The sequence below is a fragment of the Chaetodon trifascialis genome, chromosome 10 (assembly GCF_039877785.1).
Source record: "Chaetodon trifascialis isolate fChaTrf1 chromosome 10, fChaTrf1.hap1, whole genome shotgun sequence".
Classification (NCBI taxonomy): Eukaryota; Metazoa; Chordata; class Actinopteri; order Chaetodontiformes; family Chaetodontidae; genus Chaetodon; species Chaetodon trifascialis.
The window spans coordinates 15,891,875-15,915,199 of NC_092065.1; the positions used below are offsets into that span (position 1 = coordinate 15,891,875).

General features: G+C 41.7%; 1 protein-coding gene across 2 annotated transcripts; it reads right to left on the bottom strand.

Moving 5' to 3' along the window:
* Positions 1-10,736: 10,736 nt before the first annotated feature.
* kras (v-Ki-ras2 Kirsten rat sarcoma viral oncogene homolog) lies at positions 10,737-22,922 on the bottom strand. 2 transcript variants are annotated; one of them, XM_070973068.1, is made up of 6 exons: positions 22,642-22,920; positions 20,172-20,289; positions 18,071-18,249; positions 17,465-17,624; positions 15,517-15,641; positions 10,737-13,206 (listed from the first exon to the last, which is right to left on the bottom strand). In XM_070973068.1, exons 2-5 carry the CDS (start codon positions 20,280-20,282, stop codon positions 15,522-15,524), a joined length of 570 nt encoding a protein of 189 aa, XP_070829169.1. In that variant the 5' UTR covers positions 20,283-20,289; positions 22,642-22,920; the 3' UTR covers positions 10,737-13,206; positions 15,517-15,521. The 2 variants fall into 2 exon arrangements, with proteins under 2 accessions (XP_070829169.1, XP_070829170.1); XM_070973069.1 differs by lacking the exon at positions 15,517-15,641 and having other exon boundaries at positions 22,642-22,922.
* Between the last annotated feature and the right edge of the window lie 403 nt (positions 22,923-23,325).

The window sequence follows — 23,325 nt, forward strand, 5'->3', positions numbered from 1 at the left end:
GCAGTGACCCTGCAGACCCAGAGAAAATAGCCTTGAACAGAGCAGGGAGGAAAAACCTGTTTCAGCTGCTGCAGAAACCTTAATAAATACACATGCACGGGCTCGCAAGCACACTCACGTACACAAGCACACGAGTTTACACACAGGCGAAACACAAACACACGTATAGAGACTTACATCTACCTCCCAGCCTCCTCCTCTGTCTCCCGCGGGCATTTCTCTGCGTCTCAGCTCATTTAGGCTTACATTCATCATTGTAAGGTAACAGTGGCAGGTGGGATTAAAATGGATTAGTCCTATTAAAGAAATGTGTGGTGCATATTACACCCAGACCCACACACACACACACACACACACACACACAGTTGTCCAAAAAGCCACATGCATTTAATTGCACGGCTCCAGCCTCAATCTAACCTCAAACATAAATGCAGCATAGCATATTAACATGCACATACATTTCTGCACACACACACAGATGCACACAGTCCAGAAAAGGCACAAACTGGGAGGTTAAGGGCTGACGAAGTGGCTGGATGATGACATCCACGGCGGCAGACGTATGGATGCTGTGTATATTGCTGCTTTACTGCCACTCACACTGTGGACTCCTTTTTGTTGTCTTAACTCTCGCCTCAAGAGGTAGCTTTTAGAATCTCGCCTCCTTGTTTCCATAGTGACACTTTCCCTCCTTTGTGTGAGAGAGTATGTGTGCATTTCAGAGACACACAGAGAGGAGAACGACAGGCGTAGGGAGAGAGAGAGAGGAGGGGGGATGACAGCGAGATAACTTGGTTCACTTACATTTATTCACTACAAAAAGAGAAAAGGGGAAAAAGAAAATCCACACAGCCAGTTTCCTGCGTCAGGGAAAGCCTCCTCTGTTCACGTTTCATTGGCCGTCAGCAGCGAGTTGTTTAACTTTTTTGACTAATGGCTCCGCAACAGCTCTCCCAAAATAAAACTGTTGTTACCTCAACTGTGATACCAACAGCAGTATGTGCTAATTCTGTGCCTGCGTTCATCCCTCAGCATGTTATTTCTGGGGGACTTTTTAATTGATAAACACTGCTATGTGCAAACTGTCGGGGCTGCCAGTGCATCTGCAAATACACCTGACATGTTCATAGAAGTGGTTTAAAAATACACTGTGGAAGAAAACACAAGCTTTCATGCACAAATATTGAATCCCATTTCTTTCTTCTCTGTCTGGTGAATTAGTCTTTCTGTACTAAGAGATTTAATTAGGGGGAAATATAGGCGAAAACACAAGTCTGTGCAGCATCCTGTGTAACCCTCAAGTGTTTTATCTTTCACTTCCTCCCCAATAGTGTCATCCAGTCATATTATCTGTAAGGTATTGCACAGCTGTATCGAACGCAAACTTAGGAAGAAATAATGGAAAACATTCAGAATGACCTTCAAGGGTACAACTATTAGCTAGATAAAACACTACCTAATCTAAATCTGCAGCGCACTGTGTGTAATGAATTATTAATTATGGATATTAAATGGCTGAATTTATCACTTTCACAACAACCAGGGTGGATTCAGGAGATTGATGGCAGGAAAACAGATGTGTGTGCTGTGTGTGTGTGTGCCAATTTGAGAGTGGATAGATAGATAGATAGATAGATAGATAGATAGATAGATAGATAGATAGATAGATAGATAGATAGATAGATAGATAGATAGATAGATAGATAGATAGATAGATAGATAGATAGATAGATAGATAGATAGATAGATAGATAGATAGATAGATAGAAGTTAAATCTGCTCTCATGGCCCAGCAGGATTCGGCACAGAGAACAGACTTAGCCAAGGAGCAAATCCCTTTTCCCCTTACCCTCCAGCATCTCAGCCAACTGCGTTCCACATCAGTGAATCAGTATCAGGAGCAAGGACACTGGAGGCTCGGCTGAGACGCGGGGTTGACTACACATAAGGGGATTGTCTAAACTGAGACATCTGCCATCTTGAGCTGTCACAACTCTTGTGTATAAACAGCCATACACCTGACAAACTTAATGAAATGACGGATGAGGTAAATGGAGCCTCTGAGAAAGGCTGAACTTTTGCTCCCCCTCTTAATCCTGATAATGCAGCACATTTAAAACAAGGCCTGAAAGAGCACCTGCAAACTTTTTCAAGAACCACCGAGTGTTCCCACAATCCCTCACCAGTTTGGAGTGCTGCTGCTGCTGTCTACAGTTTCTGAATGCCTAACAATGACTAACATGGCAGCAAAACATGATCTGAGTGCAATGGCACAGTGGTATTAAATAAATTGGAGCTGTTCCCCATGAGCGGTTGGAGGTAAGTGGTGGTTCTTGACATTTTTTCTGGCTTTGTAAGAGAGAACAGCCAAAACAGCAGTGAGGAAAATGCAGAAAGTGGCAAAACGAGGCTGTTCATGTCAGCGGCGCTGACTGACGCTTGAGTGGCTCTGAACTGCTCTCAGCAGCAGGTTGAAGTCGTCTTAAGCCCAGTATTGCCCAGCTGCTCCATCAGCAGTTATCTCAGTTATCTCCATAAAAAGCTGGTCTATCACCCTGACAGTGAGGCAGAGGCAGAGGTGTAGCACTCGACCCTTCACCATTTCAAATTACCGTAACCTGCCTGCCAGATACTTCCCACTGTAGACAGAAGTGAGGCTGTGTTACCTTGTAAGGATTTGTTATCACCGAGATATTGAAGTTGCTCGTCCATGTGATTTCAAATCTGAGCGTGCGAGCAAGAGTGTGTGTGACTTCAAGCAAGTGGCACATGGCTGCAGATGACTGTGTAGTCTTATCTTCACTTTTCTATTTTGTCTTGAATCAATCCCCAGAGTGTAACAATACCTATTTCTCTCTGTATAATTGGACTGGATGACAGGCACATCTGAAGTCTGCCGATGAAAGCCTCTCCTGACAATGGTGTCTGGCCTGTGACATGACTTGAATGAGGAAGCGATAACACTGCCACACACACACGCACGTGCACACACACACAGACACACACACACACACACAAACTGTAGGGTGCCTATAACATAAATAACCATAAAGGCTCCAAAACTACAGACACGTTTACGACTCACTTGTCACATAAATCACAACATCTAATGAGCACAAAGAAGAAGCCAAGGAGATGAAATGATGTCATTTGTATAATGATCTAAAATCTGTGACTATAAATCTTATTTCTGCAGTCAGAAGTTGCAGATTGAATTTATTGCAGTGAACACCAAATATTTGATTCTGCATTCTGCTTGCTCTGCATAACGCTCGTGTGACAGACTGTAAGTTTGAACAGCTGCCAGTGAAACAAATTATTATTCAGTTCCCCTGGATTCTGGCTCGCCTATTTATATCTGCGTGTGAGGGTGTGAATGTAATATCCTACATCCTGATGCATATAAACCCACATGCGCGCATACACACACACACCAACATGCAAACAGACTGTGAACAAAACACAGTGAATACATCTCAATAAAGCACTCAAGGAGGTATTTGTAAAACCAGATTCCCAACTTGTGGCCCCAAAAGCACAAAGCGTCTCTCTCTTAGTCTATTTGCTGTTCGCTTTGTCACCACGGAAACCACCATTACCCAAACATCCCCACGCTGATGGGCACTTACATTAAAAGTGTCTTCCCCTCTCTCCCTCTGTTAAGCCCCTCACTTCCATCTCTCTCTCTCTCCCCCTGTTATCGCTTACATCATGTGGTCGAGCAATTAAACGTCTCAGAAAAACTGTGCAGCTTTTTCTTGTTCCAGGTTCTGGATTTTAGAAAAGAATATAAAGCCGGGGCTCAAAAGGCCAAAAAGAAAAAAAACTTGAGTGTATTCAAGATTTTTTTCAGCCAAATTAAAGCCACTGGTGGAACACTATGTGGTGCCTAAATCAATAACATTACAGGGCCCAGAGTGAAATGTTTCTCTGAACAGAACATTGATTTATCTCCCCCAGGTTGGCTATATTCATACTCTCTAATGACACTCTCTGTGTCACATCATATACTGTGACAAAGGTCTGTGTACATGGATGTACGGAATAGGTGAAGATGTATATAATAGCGTCCATAAATCAGTATGACACAATGTGAAAGCTCTTCTTTTTGTCCTTTAAATCCCCTTCACACCCCGAGCATGGCCTCATGGAGTATAGTAGAAGACAACAGTAATTCAAAGCAGTGATTTATTTATGCGAGAAGGTTCAGCACTAGGTTCTGAGCAGAAACACAGCTGAATGGGAAGATATTTGTGAATAAATAAGAGCAAAACATTAATCATGTGCCGCTTTAATCGCATAAACACAGAGCAAATTAACTTTCCAAGAACTGCTTTGATGTTTATCTTTTTACCAACAGTACAAACCTCTGTGTGTATGCAGCAGGTGGACACATTATCAAGGACACATGTACAAGTTAATGCAATGCAATACACCTGCAATAAATACTGCAGCTTATAAAATGACATTTATTTCGAGGCTGTTGGAGATGTGTTGATTCAACTCTTTTGGAAGTTTTGAGGAAGCTGTTTTGTGGTAGGTCCTTTGGGCTGTATTACAATGGATTTATGCGAGTTTGTTAAATTTTACCCTCTTCCTTCTGTGTTTTGTGCCCACTGCATACAGACCAGGAAGGACAAAATGCCATGGACACAGCTGGACACAGCTGCACCAATCAGTATTTGTATGAACATTTGTTTGAACAATGGATGAAAATACTGTATACTATGCAAAAGGCTCATAGTGATGAACCTACAGAGAACTGTTTTCTATCCTGCAACTGTTATGATACACCATTTCCAGCCACAGCAGGTATCTGTTTTCAACAAAAGCTGTGATTAACCCATTTGATTTTACCTTCCCAGCACCAAACCGAAGACACAGATAGCAGCTGGCTGGAGTCAAAAGCAGAGCTGAAAGGGGAATCAATATTGGACTTATACTCATTAGGTGGAAATAAACAAAACTTCAAATGAATGCTAATATTGTTCTGCAGATGCTGGATGTGTGATGGGTAAATGTTTACCAACATGTTGGTCACATTAACTTTCTACAGTGATAAATTGTCAATGATGTGTTTTCAGCTTGTTCCGCTGCCCCTAAGTGGCAAATTAATCAATTAATACCGCTTTAAAGATTTATGTCACAACTTAAGCCGGCTCTTAGTCATTCATTCTCCTGTCTGCTGTTTTTGTTGCCACATACTAACTCTCCTGTCATAATCCAGTCCCCCCTGCCCTGAGGTAACCCCTCTCCAGCCTTTTCCACCACCTGACCTTTCCCGCTCACCTGTTCCCCTCAGCAGCTCTGCAGTATATATACCGACCCATTTCCACTCGTTCCCTGTCAGACTGTCTACTGTGCTTACGTCTTAGCTTTGCAGCCTTTTGTTCTGCTGCCTGACCTTTGGACTTCTGCTCCTCTGACCCCTTTTTGAATAAGTTTGCGTTCCCTGATTTGTCTGCCTGGTTCTGACTTTTTTTTGGACAACGACTAAACAAGAACTTTTACCTATCCGCTTGTCATTGAATCGCGCTTCTGGGTCCAAAACCTGTTTATTTACTGAGCCTTTATGATTGGAGCCTTCAGCAGGAACCAATGGGCTCGAGGCTGAGTGCGACAGATAAGGTAGGGCAGTCAGAAAATACCGAATGACTGACAAACACATTGTTGCTTTTGGTCTTTTCATGGGACAGAGTGACAATAAGAAAAATAGAGAATAATGCCAGTCTTTTCAAACATAATGCAATCCAATGCAACACCTCCACAAACTGCAGTCTTCAAAATGACCAGAATTCACTCAACACCTCTCTGGCACAGCAACAAGAGGAGCAAGGTAGCCTTTATTGCAGGGCTGTTGTAGTGTATTGCATTAGCTGTAAAGGTGCTCATGATATTGTGTCCAGCTGAAAGGAAATTAAGTCCCATGTTAATGTATGTATGGTCGTTTGTAGTGGGTTTTTAATGGGCAGAGCAGTGGGAATAATGTAATGATTTCTCACACAGCTTAGTGTATCCATCATGATATACCCCCTCCCCCACACACTGGTCAGCAGCAGCAGGTGGTATGATGTGGCTGAAGTGTAAGTGGCTTTCAGAATGCAGGATAGCCTGTCAGCCAGTGGCCCTTAGGGGAACAGCTTCACACCATGTCTGGTTGCAGAATGGCCTGTACACACTCCCTCTCTTTCTTTCTCGTTCCCTGTGTGTGTGCGCGCGTGTGCGCGCGTGTGTGCGTTTGCGTGTGTGTGTGTGTGTGCGTGTGTGTGTGTGTGTGTGTGCGTGTGTGTGTGTGTGTGTGTGTGCAACTGTGTCTAAAGTCGACCATGAAGCTCATCTCTCTTGTTTTGTATGTGTGTGTTAAAGCGAGAGAGGGAGAGGGTGTTAGTGGGTGGGTGTAAATCTCTGTCCAGCAGCACGTTGGGATGGGTGTTTGGGGACTGGTTGGAGAGCTGGCTCACAGGAGCTCAGATTGATGAAGTGATGGTGATGGATGGAGGTAATAAAGGCCTGGATGTCCTGTCTGTTGCCAGTGATGAGGCTGGTATGAATCACCCGTCTGGGGCTGCTGAACATGACGCTGCTCAATCCCCAGGCCTTCCACTCTGCCACCCCGCTCCGCCTCCGTCCCTCCATCCCTTTATCTCTTTGCCTGTTGACTTACCATCATTATGAAGAGATTGCTGGCTGAATGGAACAAAGTATAAACATTCAGCAGCATGCCATTACTGTATCAATCTGTGCTGACGCATATTTTGAAAGATATTATGAATCTTGTTTATCCATCTCGAAACATGGCGCGCTCACAGTTCAAAGCGTTGCATGCTGTTCATTAATTTTGTGTCCAAACATCACTTGTTGAGTGATTGCGATGCATGCGAGAAAGAAATCCAATCAACTCAGTCAGCCACTCCTCATGAATAGGGTCATTTGAATAAAGAAGGGCATCTGAAATTGCAGTGTTTGTGTCAACATAACAAGTTAATGATCTCAGATGATAATTGGTAGTTGGATGCTAGGGCGTTGTGTTGTGGCCCGTGAGGTTCAGTGGCAAGGACCTCCTGTGATAAAAGAAGCAGCATGAGGGCTTTCAAAGTGGCACGATGCTGTAGGGAACACAATTCATCACCGCTCCATGAATATTCATCCAGCTCTCTGTTTCCTCCAGGGCTGGTGAAAACACATCTGTATTAAGTCTCTTCTATGTGCTGCGGTTTGAAGACACCTGAACCTCCTGGCCTCTCATTACCAGTCTGCGGTTTTGCTGCCCCGTACTCAGCAGCCTGCCAGGGAGGAAAGCCATGCTTCATTAAAATAAAACGCAAATTCTCTCAATCCGTGCACCAACAAGGCAGAGGTCGGACAGCCCGATGATTGTGAATTCACCCCGCTGTGCACGTTCACGGGGGTCGGGATTGGTGATTGTGATTGAGCTCACTCCATGAAGTGTGCACAGGGCAAACGGGCAGATGGATTTGCCAAGCTGGGCTGTGTGGTTTCTGAGTGGAACCAGTCTGAGGCTTGTTGTTAGCAATTTAGGAACATTTGCTGTGTCTTTTCCTCCCCCACCCTTCTCCATGACAGGAGGCTAGAGTGCCATGGATTGGTTTCTGGGGCATCTTTTCAGCACTTTATCAGACCTGCAGGCTTCTCAGCGCTGTCCCCAGATTACAGTTTAGGGAGGGGGCGCTTGACTGACAGGCCTTGGCCTCGGTGGTCCCTGGGGGGAAGGGGAGGGGGATTTGTGATGGCTGCACTGACTCGTACTTCTCTTACAATTTTCTCCAGGCTGGTTTCAGACTGTCAGGCTGAGAGAAAGCTCTCTCTGCATAATTCATTAGATCTCCCCTCTCTTTCACTCCTGGCTGCTATGTGGCAGGCACCGTAGCCCTATTGTTTAAGAAGACAGAGTAATGGAGCTTGTCACAATATGTTAACATAGTTTATTGTTCACAGCAACAGTTTGGAAACAACTTAACTTCCTTTGAAGCAGGCTATTCTGCATCTCCAGTGTAGCATAATTATGAAGGAAACATAGGATTCAAATGGGCTATTAGGCCAAAACAGCTAATAACACAAGACACTTTTAATTTTTAATTGGCTAACAGCATTAAAAGGATTCATTAACGATCATCATGAGAGCAATGTCAATGGACAGCTTTGGGTATAAGACAGTAATCCAAAACAGGATACAGCTATACAGGTTGCCTCTACACCAAACATTGTTTTGCAGCCAATTATCCCAGCATTGCCTGCATATGACACATACACAGGCCTGTCCTTTTGAAGCTTGTATACTGTCTCTGGTCATGATCTAGCAGGCATTTATTTCTTGGAAATCTGCAAGGGAAAATATCTCATCTTTGATGCTACATGACATTCCCCTTCACAGAATATGACTAAACAAGCACATCCTCCAACAACCCAATCCCGCATGTTGAAGCCACAGGACAACTTCTGTCACTGCGACAGTAAATACAGGCTGGTAAGACAGAACTTTATATTAAACTGTGCCAACGCAGAGTCAGTATTGACCTCTAAAACAACCAGCATGGGTATAAAATACTGGACACTCTCTGTGTTGATTAAGGTGACTCTTGTTTGTAGATAATTTTCCTGTAAGTAGATATGGTAGTAGAATTGTTTGAGGCCACAAGTGTTGTTTTACTAACATATTAAGTATGTTAGTGTTGCATCATCATTTGGACATTTGTTTTTTTTATCATTACCTTCCTTGTATTGTAGATATCTTTCAAGCTGGATGTTTGACAACAGTCTGAATATTGCATGTAATCCACAGTAATGACGAATTTCATTGACCAAGAGTCTTGTTTTGCTTAACAGAAGGTTCATAATGTAAACACAGCCAGCAATTGAACATTTCATTTTAGACAGGAAACTACAGAAAGTGGACCCAAAAAAAAAAAAAAAATGCCCCAGAGGAAGTTCTGTACGTTCGCTCAGTTGCAGAAAAAAGGGGGAAGAATTTGCACATTAATAGGAAAGTGAACAGAAGTTCTTTCAAGTTTATAGCCTGATATTAGTATTCTGATGCTACTTTGCAAAACACTCTTGGTTTCTCATTCAAAGTTATGGATTACCTTGGCTGGCAGAATTAAACGTCTCTGGAGCTGTTCTCTGTGCTGTTTTATACTGCACATGAGTAAAGAGACTGAGAAGTTTTGTGAAATAAATTTCAACCATGTCAGTCACAGTCCACAGTCACAACTTAAGAAACTAAAAATATGAAAAATAGAAATAAAAAAAAATCTGAATGATCCTCAAATCGCCCTAATAAGCAGTGCTACTGTTGATTCTAGGTTCAGTTACAAAACCATCATGCCCTGACATCAAATATGAGTCTTATGTATGAGTTTTATTCCAAAGGGCCAATTTCCGTAAATGTCCTATTATGTGCTAACATCATGGTCAGGTGAGAAGAGTGGAATTTATGGCTCAGAGGACCAGACGATGCAGCAAACATTTATAGTAACCTTCAAATAATCCTGTACTCTTATAACTGCAGACATATTTACCCTTTATGTGGGAGCAGTTCAGAGCTGTCCTGGTTCAGAAGCAAGGCCATGAAAGCAGGTCTGATGATGTACGTCGACCCGTTCCGTACAACGAATGCTCAGTCTGTACTCTTTTACGTCTGCTCATTAGAGTTGTTTGCATCCGATCTTTTTTCTCCATCAGCTGTAAATATTTAGGAAAAGGCTTTTGCATAGAAAATTATGAAAATGATGTACTTTGCTAAAATGACCCGTCCATAAATGACAGCAGTTAACATATTGTGTATCTGAACACAGTTAATTGCTTGTCATGATGTAATATCTCCAGACCACTGTTGTTTTTAGGTGATCATTTCAAGTTGATCATTTTATTTAACGGAATGGGTTTTGTCCTCTTTGGCTTCTGGAAAATATTTAAATCTGTCACCTTTAAACCTTTAGTGCAATAATAAAACATTTTTGACACTTAACTGGACTTGTTTTTTCATGGAATTTAAGCTCTTACAAACTTAAATGAGGGCAATAGATGGATTGTAATAGCTCATTATTTAAGTACTTTTTAGCCAATTCCACAATCTTTTTTTCTTCTTCTTCTTTTGTGAGACAAAGAGTGATTTATTTACAAAAAGCCACAACAAACTGTCACTTAGAATATCTCCTCTGGCCACTGGTGACTGTGATATTTTTTGGTTAATTTTGAAAATTCACATGATTCATTTCCTTTAAAGCTCAAAGATAATCAGCTTGACAATGCATGAAATTATTTCTTCTCACCCAAAAGTGACTGCCTGTGCATTTTAAACAATGGGAGCATTTCTGCTGTTTTGTTTTGTTTTTCCTTTTCTCTCTCTCTAAAATAAACACACTTAGTCCTGGTTTATTTTAGAAAATGTACACAACTTGTCAAAGCTAAATGTAGGCTTACTCTGTCTGGGAGCACTGAAGAGTAGCCCCTTCATTAGATTCTGTGGACCTCAAGAGTCAGACTCAAAGTGAGCGAACAGTGCCACCTGCTGGAGAACATTTATGTGATCTGAACACAGAAAAAGAAACAAAGAAAAACAAAACTCCTTCTGTGCAAATTCAGGGTATGATACTGTGCATTAGTGTCAATACAGTCATTATGTTATCATGTGCCCCAGCAGTCGGTGGAGCAAACATACATGTGCAACTTTAAAAACTAGTGTTTAAAAGAGAAAGAGAAGCGAAAGACAATTTAAGAAAGATCGACAAAGTTCCTCTTTACTTTGTTCTTTATTACACATTAAATAGGAGTGGTGAGATTCATGGCAAAAAATAGACTCATTTGAGATCAGATCACCACTCTACACTGCCCACAACAGGTGTGCTGTAAAGTGGTCATTCATTCACTTCCCTAGACCTGGACCCAGTCACACTCTCTAGTCACATACACAGAGCGGAGTGAACCTCCATTAAAGCAACATTCATTTAGACACACCAACGAAATGAAGCACAATTTACAAAATATGCACCTTTCAGTATCACAACTATACAAAGGTTGTTAAAATATGATCCAGGTATAAATGATACATTTCAGATATCAGCTGTTGGCACGCAATAAAGGAAGAGGAACATTTCAGTAAAACTACTTTTGAAACAGTATTGTTAACAAGAGGGTTCCATAATTAAAATTGCATTAACAGTTATTATTCTACTTCATGAAAAAAGAGGTAATAATAAACTGGGTCAAAATTCATTAATCCTGAAAGCAAAATGTATCATGTCTGGATTTTCTGTGTCAATAACATCGCTCCCCTAAAAACAGCATCTTGTGTATTTCGAGCGCACACACAGGACAAAGTAAATGTTGTCTCGGCTGTCTAAATGTAGCACCTAATGCAAACATAAAAGGAAAATAAAAATCACCGGGGGAACAGCTTGTAAATGCGATGGAAAAGGTGAAATATGGATTGACCTGGGAAAGAAACCCGGCCCTTTTTTTTGTCAAGGAATTCAGACATTTTTCTCTAAAAACCAATTTTCTGGCAAATTATTGCCTCATTACAAACATCAGTTCCAGTTACATCACCACGATACGCACGCTTTGTGAGAGAAAATGACAAATTATTTTGCTGGACAATCACTTGTGTTGAAAGGCAGGCCACCAAAAACTCTTTCACAAGCTATGCAAAAAAGAAGAATCTGAAAATCCATTTGGACTACATTTTGAACAACCTCTGTGACACCACACCAAGAGAAATATTCCTGAAAGCTGCTTAAAAAGATGCATTCTGCTTTCCAGCCAGTCACGAGCCTTAGGAAAATGTGCAAGGTGTGACACCTCTACGGCCAGCTACTGGAGAAACTCACATCCTCAAATTTCAAACAAACACTGAATAATGATCTGATAAAGGGTCCTCATACTGTTTAAATATGAACGCCTCAATCAGGAGGATGCTGACAGGAGAACTCTTTAATTGTTCCGTAACAAAAAGCAATGAAATGATTATTGTCAGGATGAATTAAAACAACCCTGCAGTCAAGCTTTAGGAGTAAAGAAAAGCAGGAAATACGCGATCAGTGAGGTCAAACAAGCTGCTCGACATTCGACTGTGAAGAGGCACGAATCCCTGCAACATAATATGATTCTGCATGGCCAACGCAAAACCTGGCTGATAGTCCCATTTTATTATCACAAAACAGGTAAAGATCTGCGTCTCTGAGTGCGACATTAATCAAGCAAAAGTGGCTGATTTCTTTCTCACAAAAGCAACTGATTACTTATATAAACCTGAAAAACTAGACTGTATGACGTCCACTTGGGTCAGAGTTCCTCGCTGCTGGCTCTGTTCAGCACATCAACCAGAGGCCGTTTGCAATACCCATGTCATCCAGACACAAAGCATGCAAACAGAAAGAAAAAAAAACTTTTTCATGTAGGCAAGAAATCACTCCCCACACAGCACAAAGCATTGACAAATTGCAAATTAATTAATAGCTAATTAGGGTGTTAAAACATTCGGAGAAGAGTAGGAGTTTGCATGCATACTTACAACAGTGACATAACTAAGTCATACCTAGAGTTCATCAGAAATGGGGAAATTACACAGTGGCTGGGACATTTGGATCTCATCTGGCTGAATGTTGGTCCTTTCTTCAGATCTGTGTTGTCTACAAGAATCGGGATGAAAACTCATTCTTTGGCATCCCATGCTTAAGAGGGGCATTACAGAACTTTTGCAGGTCATGACCTTTTAAGCAAAGGGGATATAAAAAAAAGTTTTAATTGTTAATGAATAATTTGTCAAACATGAGTTGTGATGCAATTAGCTCACCGCTCTGCAGAAAATTATCCAAATCATCATGATCATCATCGTTCTATCAAATCAAACAGGCTGTTGGACCAACACATGTGGGCAACTGGCACTAAACTGAAAATAAAGCTTATTGGTGTCCATGTAGCAAATAACAGAAAGGCAGAAAATGGGGTCAGGTTTAGGTATGGTGGGTATTGAGAAAGAGGCTAATAATTTAGTGTAATGTACAAAATGTATTACTATAACTGTTCAACATAGTTCTGTTTTTTTAGTCTGTCTTGAAAAGGGGTGATTATTCACATAAGTGTACACTTTGTCTTGGACTTCTTTTTCTTCTTTTTGCCTTCCTTGCTCATCTTCTCCTTATGCTTCCGGATTTCTCGCACTAATGTGTAAAAGGCATCATCAACGCCCTGGAAAAAACATCACAGAGAGAAGGCATTATTAGAGTTACAGCTATCATTTTATACGAGAATAACAACAAACTGGCAAACAAATATCATACAGGCTGACACATTTAAAGGACTGACAGTGTTCTGCAGGTAACTCTGCAGTAAAAGGGGAATTCTACTCTATTAAAGAACAATTTGGACAAGTTAAACTCTCCAACCAACACTTCAAGGTTACACATCAAACTGAGGTGTAACCTTGACTTGTTCCACTGCCAAAGAACAAAATTCTGTATTTTTCCAAACCTTTTTTATATCATTGGCAGTTGAATTTCTTTGATTTGATTTATTTTCCCCCGATTCAAAACCAGAAACTAAATTTGAACTTCCAAATATAAATCAGATTCAACTTATTTTCTGTCAAGTCTCCATCAGCGTGACACATGTCAGGGTGCCGGTAAACTCATCAGTGCAGTTCAGGCTACGTGAGACACGACTGAATGAGTGAGACACGACTGAATGAAGTACAGATCAAACAGAACTGTAACGTCCTGCATGTCACAGGAAACGTCAGCAGTGTTCCCGCCGACAACAGACAGGAGCTGCAGTTACATGAGCCAATTTGTTTTCCCTCCAAATGTAATCAATCCAAATCGACAACTCCCACATGTTTGAATGCCCGCTAAATAAAACAACAGAACAAGTTGTCCGTTTACATTTGCAATAGTTGGCGTGTGCGTGCCAACACAAGCAAACTGTGAAAAAAAGAGATGGACCTGCATCGAGCGCTTGGCATGAACACTGGTTAACTGCTGTGGGGTTGTACTCAAGCAACAGTTTTAGAAAAATATTCCTCTAACAGTTACTGAACAGAAGGTTCGCCTTCTGTTTATCTCTCTAACACTAATAAACAAACTATTTGAAGACGGCTCCCCTGGGAGAGATGCACCAGTCAGGAGTGGTAGCAAACTCTCAGAGGCAACAAATGAAAAGAAGAGGCACGTCTTCCTCAGGTGAACAGCTTCCATTTAACGTACTCTGAAAATCTGAAGTCGTTTGAAACAGAGTTTATAAAAAGCTTTAAATCACAACTTTCACTTGTTTTGTTCCAATTAACTTGGACTGAGGTGTTTAAATGAGGCTCTTATATTCTTGCTAAGCTCTGATTTTTAGTGAATAAAAGGCTCCATGTAAATGTAGCTACAGTCTGCTGATGCCGCACTGTGTGTGTGTGTGTGCGTACAGGGAGTCTGTGTGATGATGAATCTGCAGGGAGCAGCAGAGTGAAGAGCCTGAGGTCACTTCAGGTTGTGACAAAGGAAAGGAAAGAATAAAGATAACAAGGCATTTCTGACCACAAGAAAATCTCTCACCCACAAACACACACATTTTTTATGTTCACAACATATCTACCAGTTTCTTCCACCACATCCTCCTCTGGAAACATTTCAGCACATGATTTGGTCCCAGATTCACCATAATCTCCTCTAATCACACACATTGGCTCACCGGCCCATACCCCCTTTCTTCATGAAGATTTCAGCAGATTAGGACATTTTCACACTGGTATCCAAACCTGGAACGGTTTGCCTAGAAGTCTGAAGACACGGACATTTTAACGGTCAAGCTGAGGGAGGTGGTCTGACTGACTCTATGACTCTATGACTATGACTGAGAGCAATCCTGCTCTCTGTGCATTTTAGTGGTATTTTAACCGACAAAATGGGACAGATAAAATACCTCAGTGGTATTTGAGCGGAGAATAATGAGCCAAAATTGATTACGTTATTTTTTCCTCCGGTAGAGTAGCACTAGGGAGGGTGCTTGTTTTGGGGGGGGGGGGTTTTCTTGTTATTTTTCAAATATTTCAGGACGTTCAGGTGCTTGCCTGCTTGTACATCACCGTCCATTTATCTTATATGCATCTAAACGCACACTGTTATCATTTCTTTGTGGAAACGTCAATAAAAACCTGCACCTTGATAAGGAAAGAACGGAAACGTAAGCCCAGGTCGAAACACAAGTACACAAGTGTGAAAGCGGACCAGCAGGGTTAGCGGAAATGAAGTCCGGGTCAGACTCATAAACGAACCCAGTGTGAAAATGGCCTTTAATAATCAGTCATGATACACAGAGACACTGAAAAGGGAAGACGTCATCAGCTGTTCCAGCCTTCGGTTAGAGCTTCACCACAGCCCCAGTAGAAACCAGCAGGTTAGCTTTGAGAACCCATGAAACACCAGCTCTCATTGTGCGCCTACTCTCCTTAATCCCCACCAACAACACACACACAGACACACAAGAGCTGGTGGGCGCACGGCTGCATACACTTACCCCTTTCACATCACAACACACTTTTTAAGCTTGACACAGCGCGGAGTCTTTTCTTCCTTGCTGAGCTTATTGAGCCGGTACAGCCTGATCTCCCGTACCAGAGTGTAAAAGGCATCTTCCACTCTCTGCAGTATAAGACACAACTTCCCTCAATGTTGAGGAATACAGGAGGACATACTGTATGGGTGCATGTGTTACAGCTTAGAGATGCAAAAGGAACAAAGAAGGCCAATGTTTTGAGGCGGGTCTACCTGCAAGGTCTAGCCAGCCTCATCATCTACATAAACTCCACCCAAAATACCGAACACTCACCTCCCGCAGGCCTGAAAAGGTTCGGCGTTTCCCTCCTCTCAGTGAAGAGGGGCTGAGGTTAGATTAAAGTCCAATGGCAACAAGTTTTCATGGCAAAAAAAAAGTATGAAAGCACAAAAAAGGTCTCATTATATTAAAAGGTACATATATTCACAATTAAGAAGCTGCTTGTTAGCAGCATATTGGCCCTTTTTATTATTCATTATAATGAATAATTAAAGCGCCTATATGCTATTAATATGCATGCAAATAAGCAACAGTTAATGGTGAATATATGGATCTCAATATAAAGTGTTTCCCAAAGTGTTACAAAAACAACTACTTCATTTTGCCAAAACTGCACCACTTCTGTGTTATGCTTTTGCCCTCTTTGGAGCTCTGACAGAAGCAGTGTATTTAGCCACCTTGTTGGTCAGTGACTGAGCACACACGGACAGTGAAGAGGTGGACTGTGGCGGAGGAGCGGTTTGAGAATTGAGATATTTAATTTTCATTGTGGGAAACTGAACTAAAAAACTAATTAGAAACTTTAAAAACAGCCACCATTTCAGCCTACAGTTGGTGAGCGTCTCTAAACAGGAGGGTGGAGTGTCACTTTTGACTGTCTATCCTAATACAAAAGGAGAAGTGCATGCATCTGGAGCACATTTTGATACTTCATGTGAGAGATTTCTCAGAAGTCAGATGAAATCACTGAGATTTGGGAAACACTGGGTGGCTTTGAATGCAAGAGACAGTTGCTGCTGGTGCAGCAGCGGCACGGTGTGGATAGTGAATCATTGGTACACTCAGGTGGGAATAGGTGAACAGAGCTGTAAGAAATTAATCATTGTGTCATTAATTTCCCCGCACCAGAAGGAGCCGTGATTCACCCCAGGTCAGAGAGACCAGGAAAGGATGTGTTTACAGATCACTGCGTCAGCCGCTCAGCCACCTAAGGCCATGCTCACAACACACTCACACCATTTGTTGTGACTACGCTATGGCAAATCTTCCAACACCAAGTCACAGTATCCAGTAAGCAGAATCATCAACCCCCTGAGTAATTACCGACAGTTTGTCCTTTCATGCAGACTCCTTGACACACATTTGCGGATTTGCTGATTATTTAGAATGCAGGATCCTTTGAAGATGGCCTTAATGATGATATAATTTCACATATCCATGACAAAGTAGCATGCAATGATTACATTATCACCCATAAATAAAAAATTCAATTAACCACAGAGGATTTAACGAGGCGCGGCGCATTGCCTGAGACATTTCCAAGCAACATTATTAGAAACAAGACCATCAGAGCCACTGAACGTGACACAGATCAGCACAGCACCACATGACTCAAGACTAAAATTTTCTTGTGATCGGAGTGCAAAAGATAATCAAGAGGGGCAGGGCCACTTGTCAATATTAACATAAACTTAAGCTTTCTGGAATAATAAAATCTGATTTCAAAGTGAAATTTATAGACAAACTGCTGTGTCCATCAAGACAATATCCCCCGGAGACCACATGCAACTTGTCACCATTCAGCATGCTCTACAGACCTGCAGAGGAATACTCCAGCAGCGTAGTGACAGACTGACAAGTTAAAGTGTTTGAGTCTTGAGGGTGTGGCCGTCTCTGGCTGGACTCTCACCTGTCTGGTTTTGGCTGAGGTCTCAATAAAGGGAATGCCGTAGCTGCGTGCTAAGTCCTGAGCCTGCTTGGTGTCCACTGTCCGGGACGGGAGGTCACACTTGTTCCCCACCAACACCATGGGGACGTCCTCAGAGTCCTTCACCCGCTTAATCTGTTCTCTGGATATTGACAGAAACAATAGAAAATCCAATTGATTTTAATGCAAGTGGGAAAAATACAAAGTAATGTTATGATGAAACTTTTATCTACTAAGTATACCTTGAAAAGGCTCATTATTGGCTTTTGCTTAATGCAGCTACCTCTCAGGACATTTATACAAACATATATTGCAACTTTAACAGCTCTCTCCACATGTTCAAAATCTTAATTTTTGTATTTATTCTTTATTTTTGTGACCTACAATGTATCTATTAGGCAATGTTGTCACAATAAAATGATATGGAAATACAGTATCGCTCAGCTCTATTACCTTGTGCAGGTCAAAAGGTCACCTTCACATAGGCAGAGCAGTGAAGTGGCAACGGATGGAACAATCAAACCACCAGCGATAAAAACTAACCTTTTAAACACTGCCTTCATATGAGGTCCAAAGACCACAGCTCACCTATAATGGTGAATGTCCTCGAAGGACTTGGTGTTGTTGATGGCAAAGACACAGAGGAAGCCCTCCCCTGTCCTCATGTACTGATCCCTCATGGCGCTGTACTCCTCCTGACCTGCAGTGTCCAGGATGTCGAGCAGACATGTCTCCCCATCAATCACTACCTGCTTTCTGTAGGAGTCCTGGAGTGGGAGGAGGAGGTAAGAGAGCGATCAGAACTCTGGGATTAAGTGAGCCGAGTGTCCAAATAGCAGCTTGATAAAAAATAATAAATGGTTGTGAATTACATAATTTTAGAATTAGTCATTTTTTTATAGTCACGGTTATTATAAATGTGCTATAAACATGTATGGTACAATAGAGTGCAATAATTTCTTATGACTGTGCATTTGTTTCCAAGATTAATAATGCAATAACCAAAGAAATGTTGATGTTTGTATAAAAGCATAGTGAACTATGGTAAATAGTGACACAAAAGTATATATAATGAGCTTTTTTTTTTTAATCTTAATTAAAACTTAAGTGTCACTTGACTACATTTAATGATTGGCCACTCTTGCTGTAGTAGGGCACTCCATTTTCCAGGAGACCTCAAATCATAATGGAGGACCCTGTTTCCACTGTGTCAAAACACTCCAGCTTTTCATCACGCTGATGACCACACTCGATCTGATCCAACACAAACAATTACCATCTAGTCCAGCGAGCAGCTATTGTTTCAGAAGCTATCTAGTATTCACATGATCTCAGGCCAGAGATACACTTGCTTTTAACTAGGCGTTTGTGTGCACGTGTTAGCTGCCTCACCTATCCTTCGTCCGGCTGGTCCGCTGGTTTTGCACGTCCTCAGAAATTAATTCTACACTTACACAAGATGCAATATGCACATGAATGGTCGGGGCAGTATGGAGATGGTCGCAGATGCTTGCTGTGACAAAGGGAAGGGCGATAACGAGCAGCTCTGCTGAACTGACTGACTCACTGTGTCTGTGTGTGTGTATGGGGGTAGGGGTATCCTACATTAACAGACATAATATATAGGCAAGTCTGAACAACAGCATTGCCAGATGTTTGACAGTCATATTTGTACATTATATTGTCCTCTGTACGATGCACAATCAATAATGCCAAAAGTGCCACAGTGTACAAGAATTTGACCATTTTGTGGTGTTTTCAATGATTAGTTACTTTAATTAACTTGCCAACAGGCTAACCAACCCAACCAGTGAAAGCAGTGGGATCCATAGTAACACCACATCTGTGTTCATGTATCTGTTCTCACATGACCTCTTTCCAGCCAATCATGCCTGGTGGAGGGGGCCACAGACAGAGACTCAGAGGTGGTGATCTCTTTCTCACTAAAGGCTCAAGTCGAGTTGTCTTAAATACACCAATAAGCCCGGTTAGTAAGCCCAGTTATCTATTTAATGACGTTAGACAGCGGCCTAAATGGTTTTCATGTAGAATGTGAACAGGCTTCCAGTTGTCCTGTCTTGTTATTTAATTTGGTCAAAGTAGGCTATTACAAAACTTGTCAGACAAAAAAAATGCAATGTGCTTAGATTTATGGGCGTGTCAAAAAGTAATTTATGTGTTTTATAAAATTCTACATTTATGCCTATTTGTTCTCGTGGTTAAAACTCGCATATGACAATTTCTAGCAAAAATAAAATTATTATAAGACTCTCTTTCAATAGTTTAACATTTCCCTTCTGGCAACAATGGTGAACAATTGTATTTACAGCACAGCCAGTTGTCTGTGTATACGCATGGTAAAAGAGCAAGTACATCTGCAGCCTTAGTGGAGCTCTTTACTCCAACAGCACATCTATAATTGATTGAAATCATAGTGAGATTGTTCTCTCAGCATAGGTTGGCCCCCTGAGAAAGCAGGCAGGCAGACACACATGGAAAGTTATTAAAAACCTGTTTGGTGTCTTTTTAAGACTTAAACCAGAAGAACCTGCTGCAGCTCCTTTTTTAGAGGAGTTTATCCTTGTTCTGCTCCCATAGCAGAATACACACAAACCATGGACACGCTCACAGACTCGAGTGCACACATTTTTACACATACATTGTACACGCACACACAAAGTTTCTTTACCTCAATGGTGGGGTCATATTCATCCACAAAGTGATTCTGGATGAGCTGAATAGTAAGTGCGCTCTTGCCAACGCCACCAGCTCCCACCACTACCAGCTTATATTCTGTCATGATTCACCTGCAGGAGCAGAAAAAGCATATAATATTCAGATTTTTCCACAGACACAGACAGTCATCTGGCACAGCTTCAATTAATCTGAAGCACCATCAAAGCCTGAAAAGACTCTTCTGAGTGCTGAATTGTCGCTTAAAACCATTTTGTCACCTAGCTCCATTTGCTGCTCTTCATTCTGTGTGACAAGCTGTCGGTTCACTGGGAAATCTGTGTCCTCAGTATTGGCAGGCAGAGAAAATGTTAACGTATCATCACTTCAATGACTAACTCATACACCCTCATGTCCAAAAAAAACCCCCTCATATTCTTTTTAATACGACTGCTGATTCACTGGAAAATTAGATTTCATACCACTGTGTTTGTTTTGCTTGTCATTTAAAAAATGCCCATTTAAGTATTCAGCAAGACGCTTGTGGAGAAAACTACAATCACCACAAACTGAATATGATGGCTCACCTGCAAGAGATTATGTGCAAATGAGTGAATATAAAACACTAAAAAAAACTGCAACTGTTGGCACATTCAATCATTATCGGCGCAGAAAAGTAAACCAAGTGTTGTGATGAACCCATATTTAAAAATGAATTCAACTAAAATGGTTTCTGTGAAACAAAAATAAAAGGTTTTATATCACAATCAGGTACCGAAGTAAAATAAATAAAGATGGATATGAATGCCTCATCAAATGTCTAAATCCAGCCACATTCAGTCGTGTTTTCTGAGTAGCTGCCACACAACACAAACCATCCCCAGGCAGAAATCTATGACATTACATTAAGGCTCCAAAATTGACAAGCAACTGGGAGTCTGTCTGTCTGTCTGTCTGTCTGCTTTGTGGAGGAGCACCCATCAATAGTGGCAGCTGGCCTTTTCAGATGTTACAGTGAGTACATGCTGCTCACAGCTCTGCACAGCCTGCAGTCAGGGAGGAGTTCACACAGTATTACTGCCTTTTCTAGACAAACAAAAACAAGAATGTGGTTTGATAGGTATTTGGCCAACAAGGGCATACTTTTACCATGCTTGTTAGCTACTCAGCACTTTAAAAAGCTCCCTGAAATGATCAGTGGCATGTTACATGCGTTATGCACAGCATGGTGTGTGATTTAGACATATTACAGTGAGGCTGCTCTGTCCATCAGGCAACAATCTTATCTTTACCTGATTAGATAAGGCTGCTGACAATGTCACGGGCCATTCCAGTCTCACTTGAAAGTTGTCTGCCACATGCTAACCATGCCTGTAGAAATACCATCACTTTTCATCTTATTTGGCAGTGAAAGTGACTTTGAATGACTGACTGTAGTACATGTACAAGAAAGTATCCATTATAGGGCTGTAATGGAGGAATAGTTTATTCATGGTTCAATAATAAGTAGACGGTTTTCTCACTCTAATTTGTGTAGTAGCACAGTTAAAACCCACAGTGTGAAGTACAACTTGTCGCCTCAAACTGTGGTGAAGTCATTCTGCTGAGGCATTTAAATGGAACAATCATTTTCTGAAAATATCACAATGTCAGCCATGGTTGTTGTTTGCTTTATGCTGACAAGTGGACGGCATTGTGTGCTCACATTTTAAACTACTACATCACCAACAAAAAAGGTTATAGCCAATGCAACGCTGCATTTCTCAAACAACTTCACATCAACAGAAAATACCGACGCGACGAAGACTAATGGAGAAACGGGCGACTGAGCAGCAGCCGAATAAAAATTAGGCTACTTTGTGAGAGTTTATCTGCTCTGTGAATTAGCCGAGGTTTAAACAGGCCTTCCCACTTTTCAATGAAAGCCCCTGCGCTGTGTTCAAGCAGCCAACAACACCCAGAGCAGGCTTAAAAGTGGAGAGGAATTTGATGTAAAGCCACTGCTCCGTGCCCGCAGGGTTGCCAGATTGGTTGTATGGAAAAGCTCTGAGCACTGTTTAAATAACCAGGCTGCTGTGCTGTTAGCTAGCTTAGCATTGGAGCTCGCCCACAGCCTTAAAAGTAGGCTAACTAGCTCCTGTGAGCTAACCTAACGTGGTTTGCCAAAGTAATTCATTAATGTAGCACTGTCCTCACCGTGTGCCCGGAAAAACTCGGTATCATTCATTCAAATGGGAAGGGTGCTGGTTTTGAAGCCGCCATTGACAGGCTAGCCCCGAGGTCTGCATTGCAGGGCCAGACGTAAGGTTAACAATTGGGCGTAGTTTGCACTCACAACGAAAATGAGTATTTCCACTACAATGGTATTTTTCAGTGGTAACACAGCGGATACGCTGACCCATCTACTAAATTAGGGAGAAGAAGGTCGTAAGTTAACAAAGTCCAAAGCGACACACATGTACGAATCTTATCCATTTGTGTTTTACCTTTTAGCGAGTGGAGTTCCGCGTCCGAAGTAGCGACCAAAGAAGTCAAGCTGCTAATCCTCTCGTTTCACACGATCTCTGCATTTCCTATTTCACGCCGAAACGCCCGCATTTAATTCGGTCTACCTCGTTTTCCAGAAGCAAGCAGGAACATGCAAAAAAGTGTGCAAATTAATCGATTGAACTTTCCATTTGATCCAGCGTCCGGCCTAGCTGTTTCAGGTTGGCCTCCTTTAAGCGAATATGGGCGGATACCGGGGCGCACTTTACCCAGAAAGCATAGCTGGGGATTTCAACCGGTTTGGGGCATATCGCTGCACTCCGTGTCGCAATATGGGCAGAAATACGCTTTATTTTCTCCTTTGTTAATGCACTATTGGTGTTTTGATTCACAACTGTAGATTTATATAAGCTACAATCTCCTCTGTTGCAATGGTTAAACTATGTATGTGCAAATGTTGGATGCTTTTTTTTAATTATTATTAAATCTCATTGGAGGCCACACGGTAATTTACATTCATGCTTTAATGATCACAAACAGTTTTGACACTATCTGGGTCACATGGTGTCAGTTTCAGGTCGTCTCCTTTCGGTATGCTGAGCTCTGCCGCTGCCTGCTGCAGAGTCAACAAAGCCTAGGGGGCGACTCCACTATATATAGGCTCTAAATATAACTGGATTGTG

Excerpts from the sequence above, each read along its gene's own strand:
- kras (XM_070973068.1), bottom strand. The coding sequence starts at position 20,282 with ATGACAGAATATAAGCTGGTAGTGGTGGGAGCTGGTGGCGTTGGCAAG. Across the intron at positions 18,250-20,171 it reads AATATGACCCCACCATTGAG|GACTCCTACAGAAAGCAGGT; the intron begins GTAAAGAAACTT and ends CTCCCACTCCAG. Across the intron at positions 17,625-18,070 it reads GAGGACATTCACCATTATAG|AGAACAGATTAAGCGGGTGA; the intron begins GTGAGCTGTGGT and ends GTCAATATCCAG.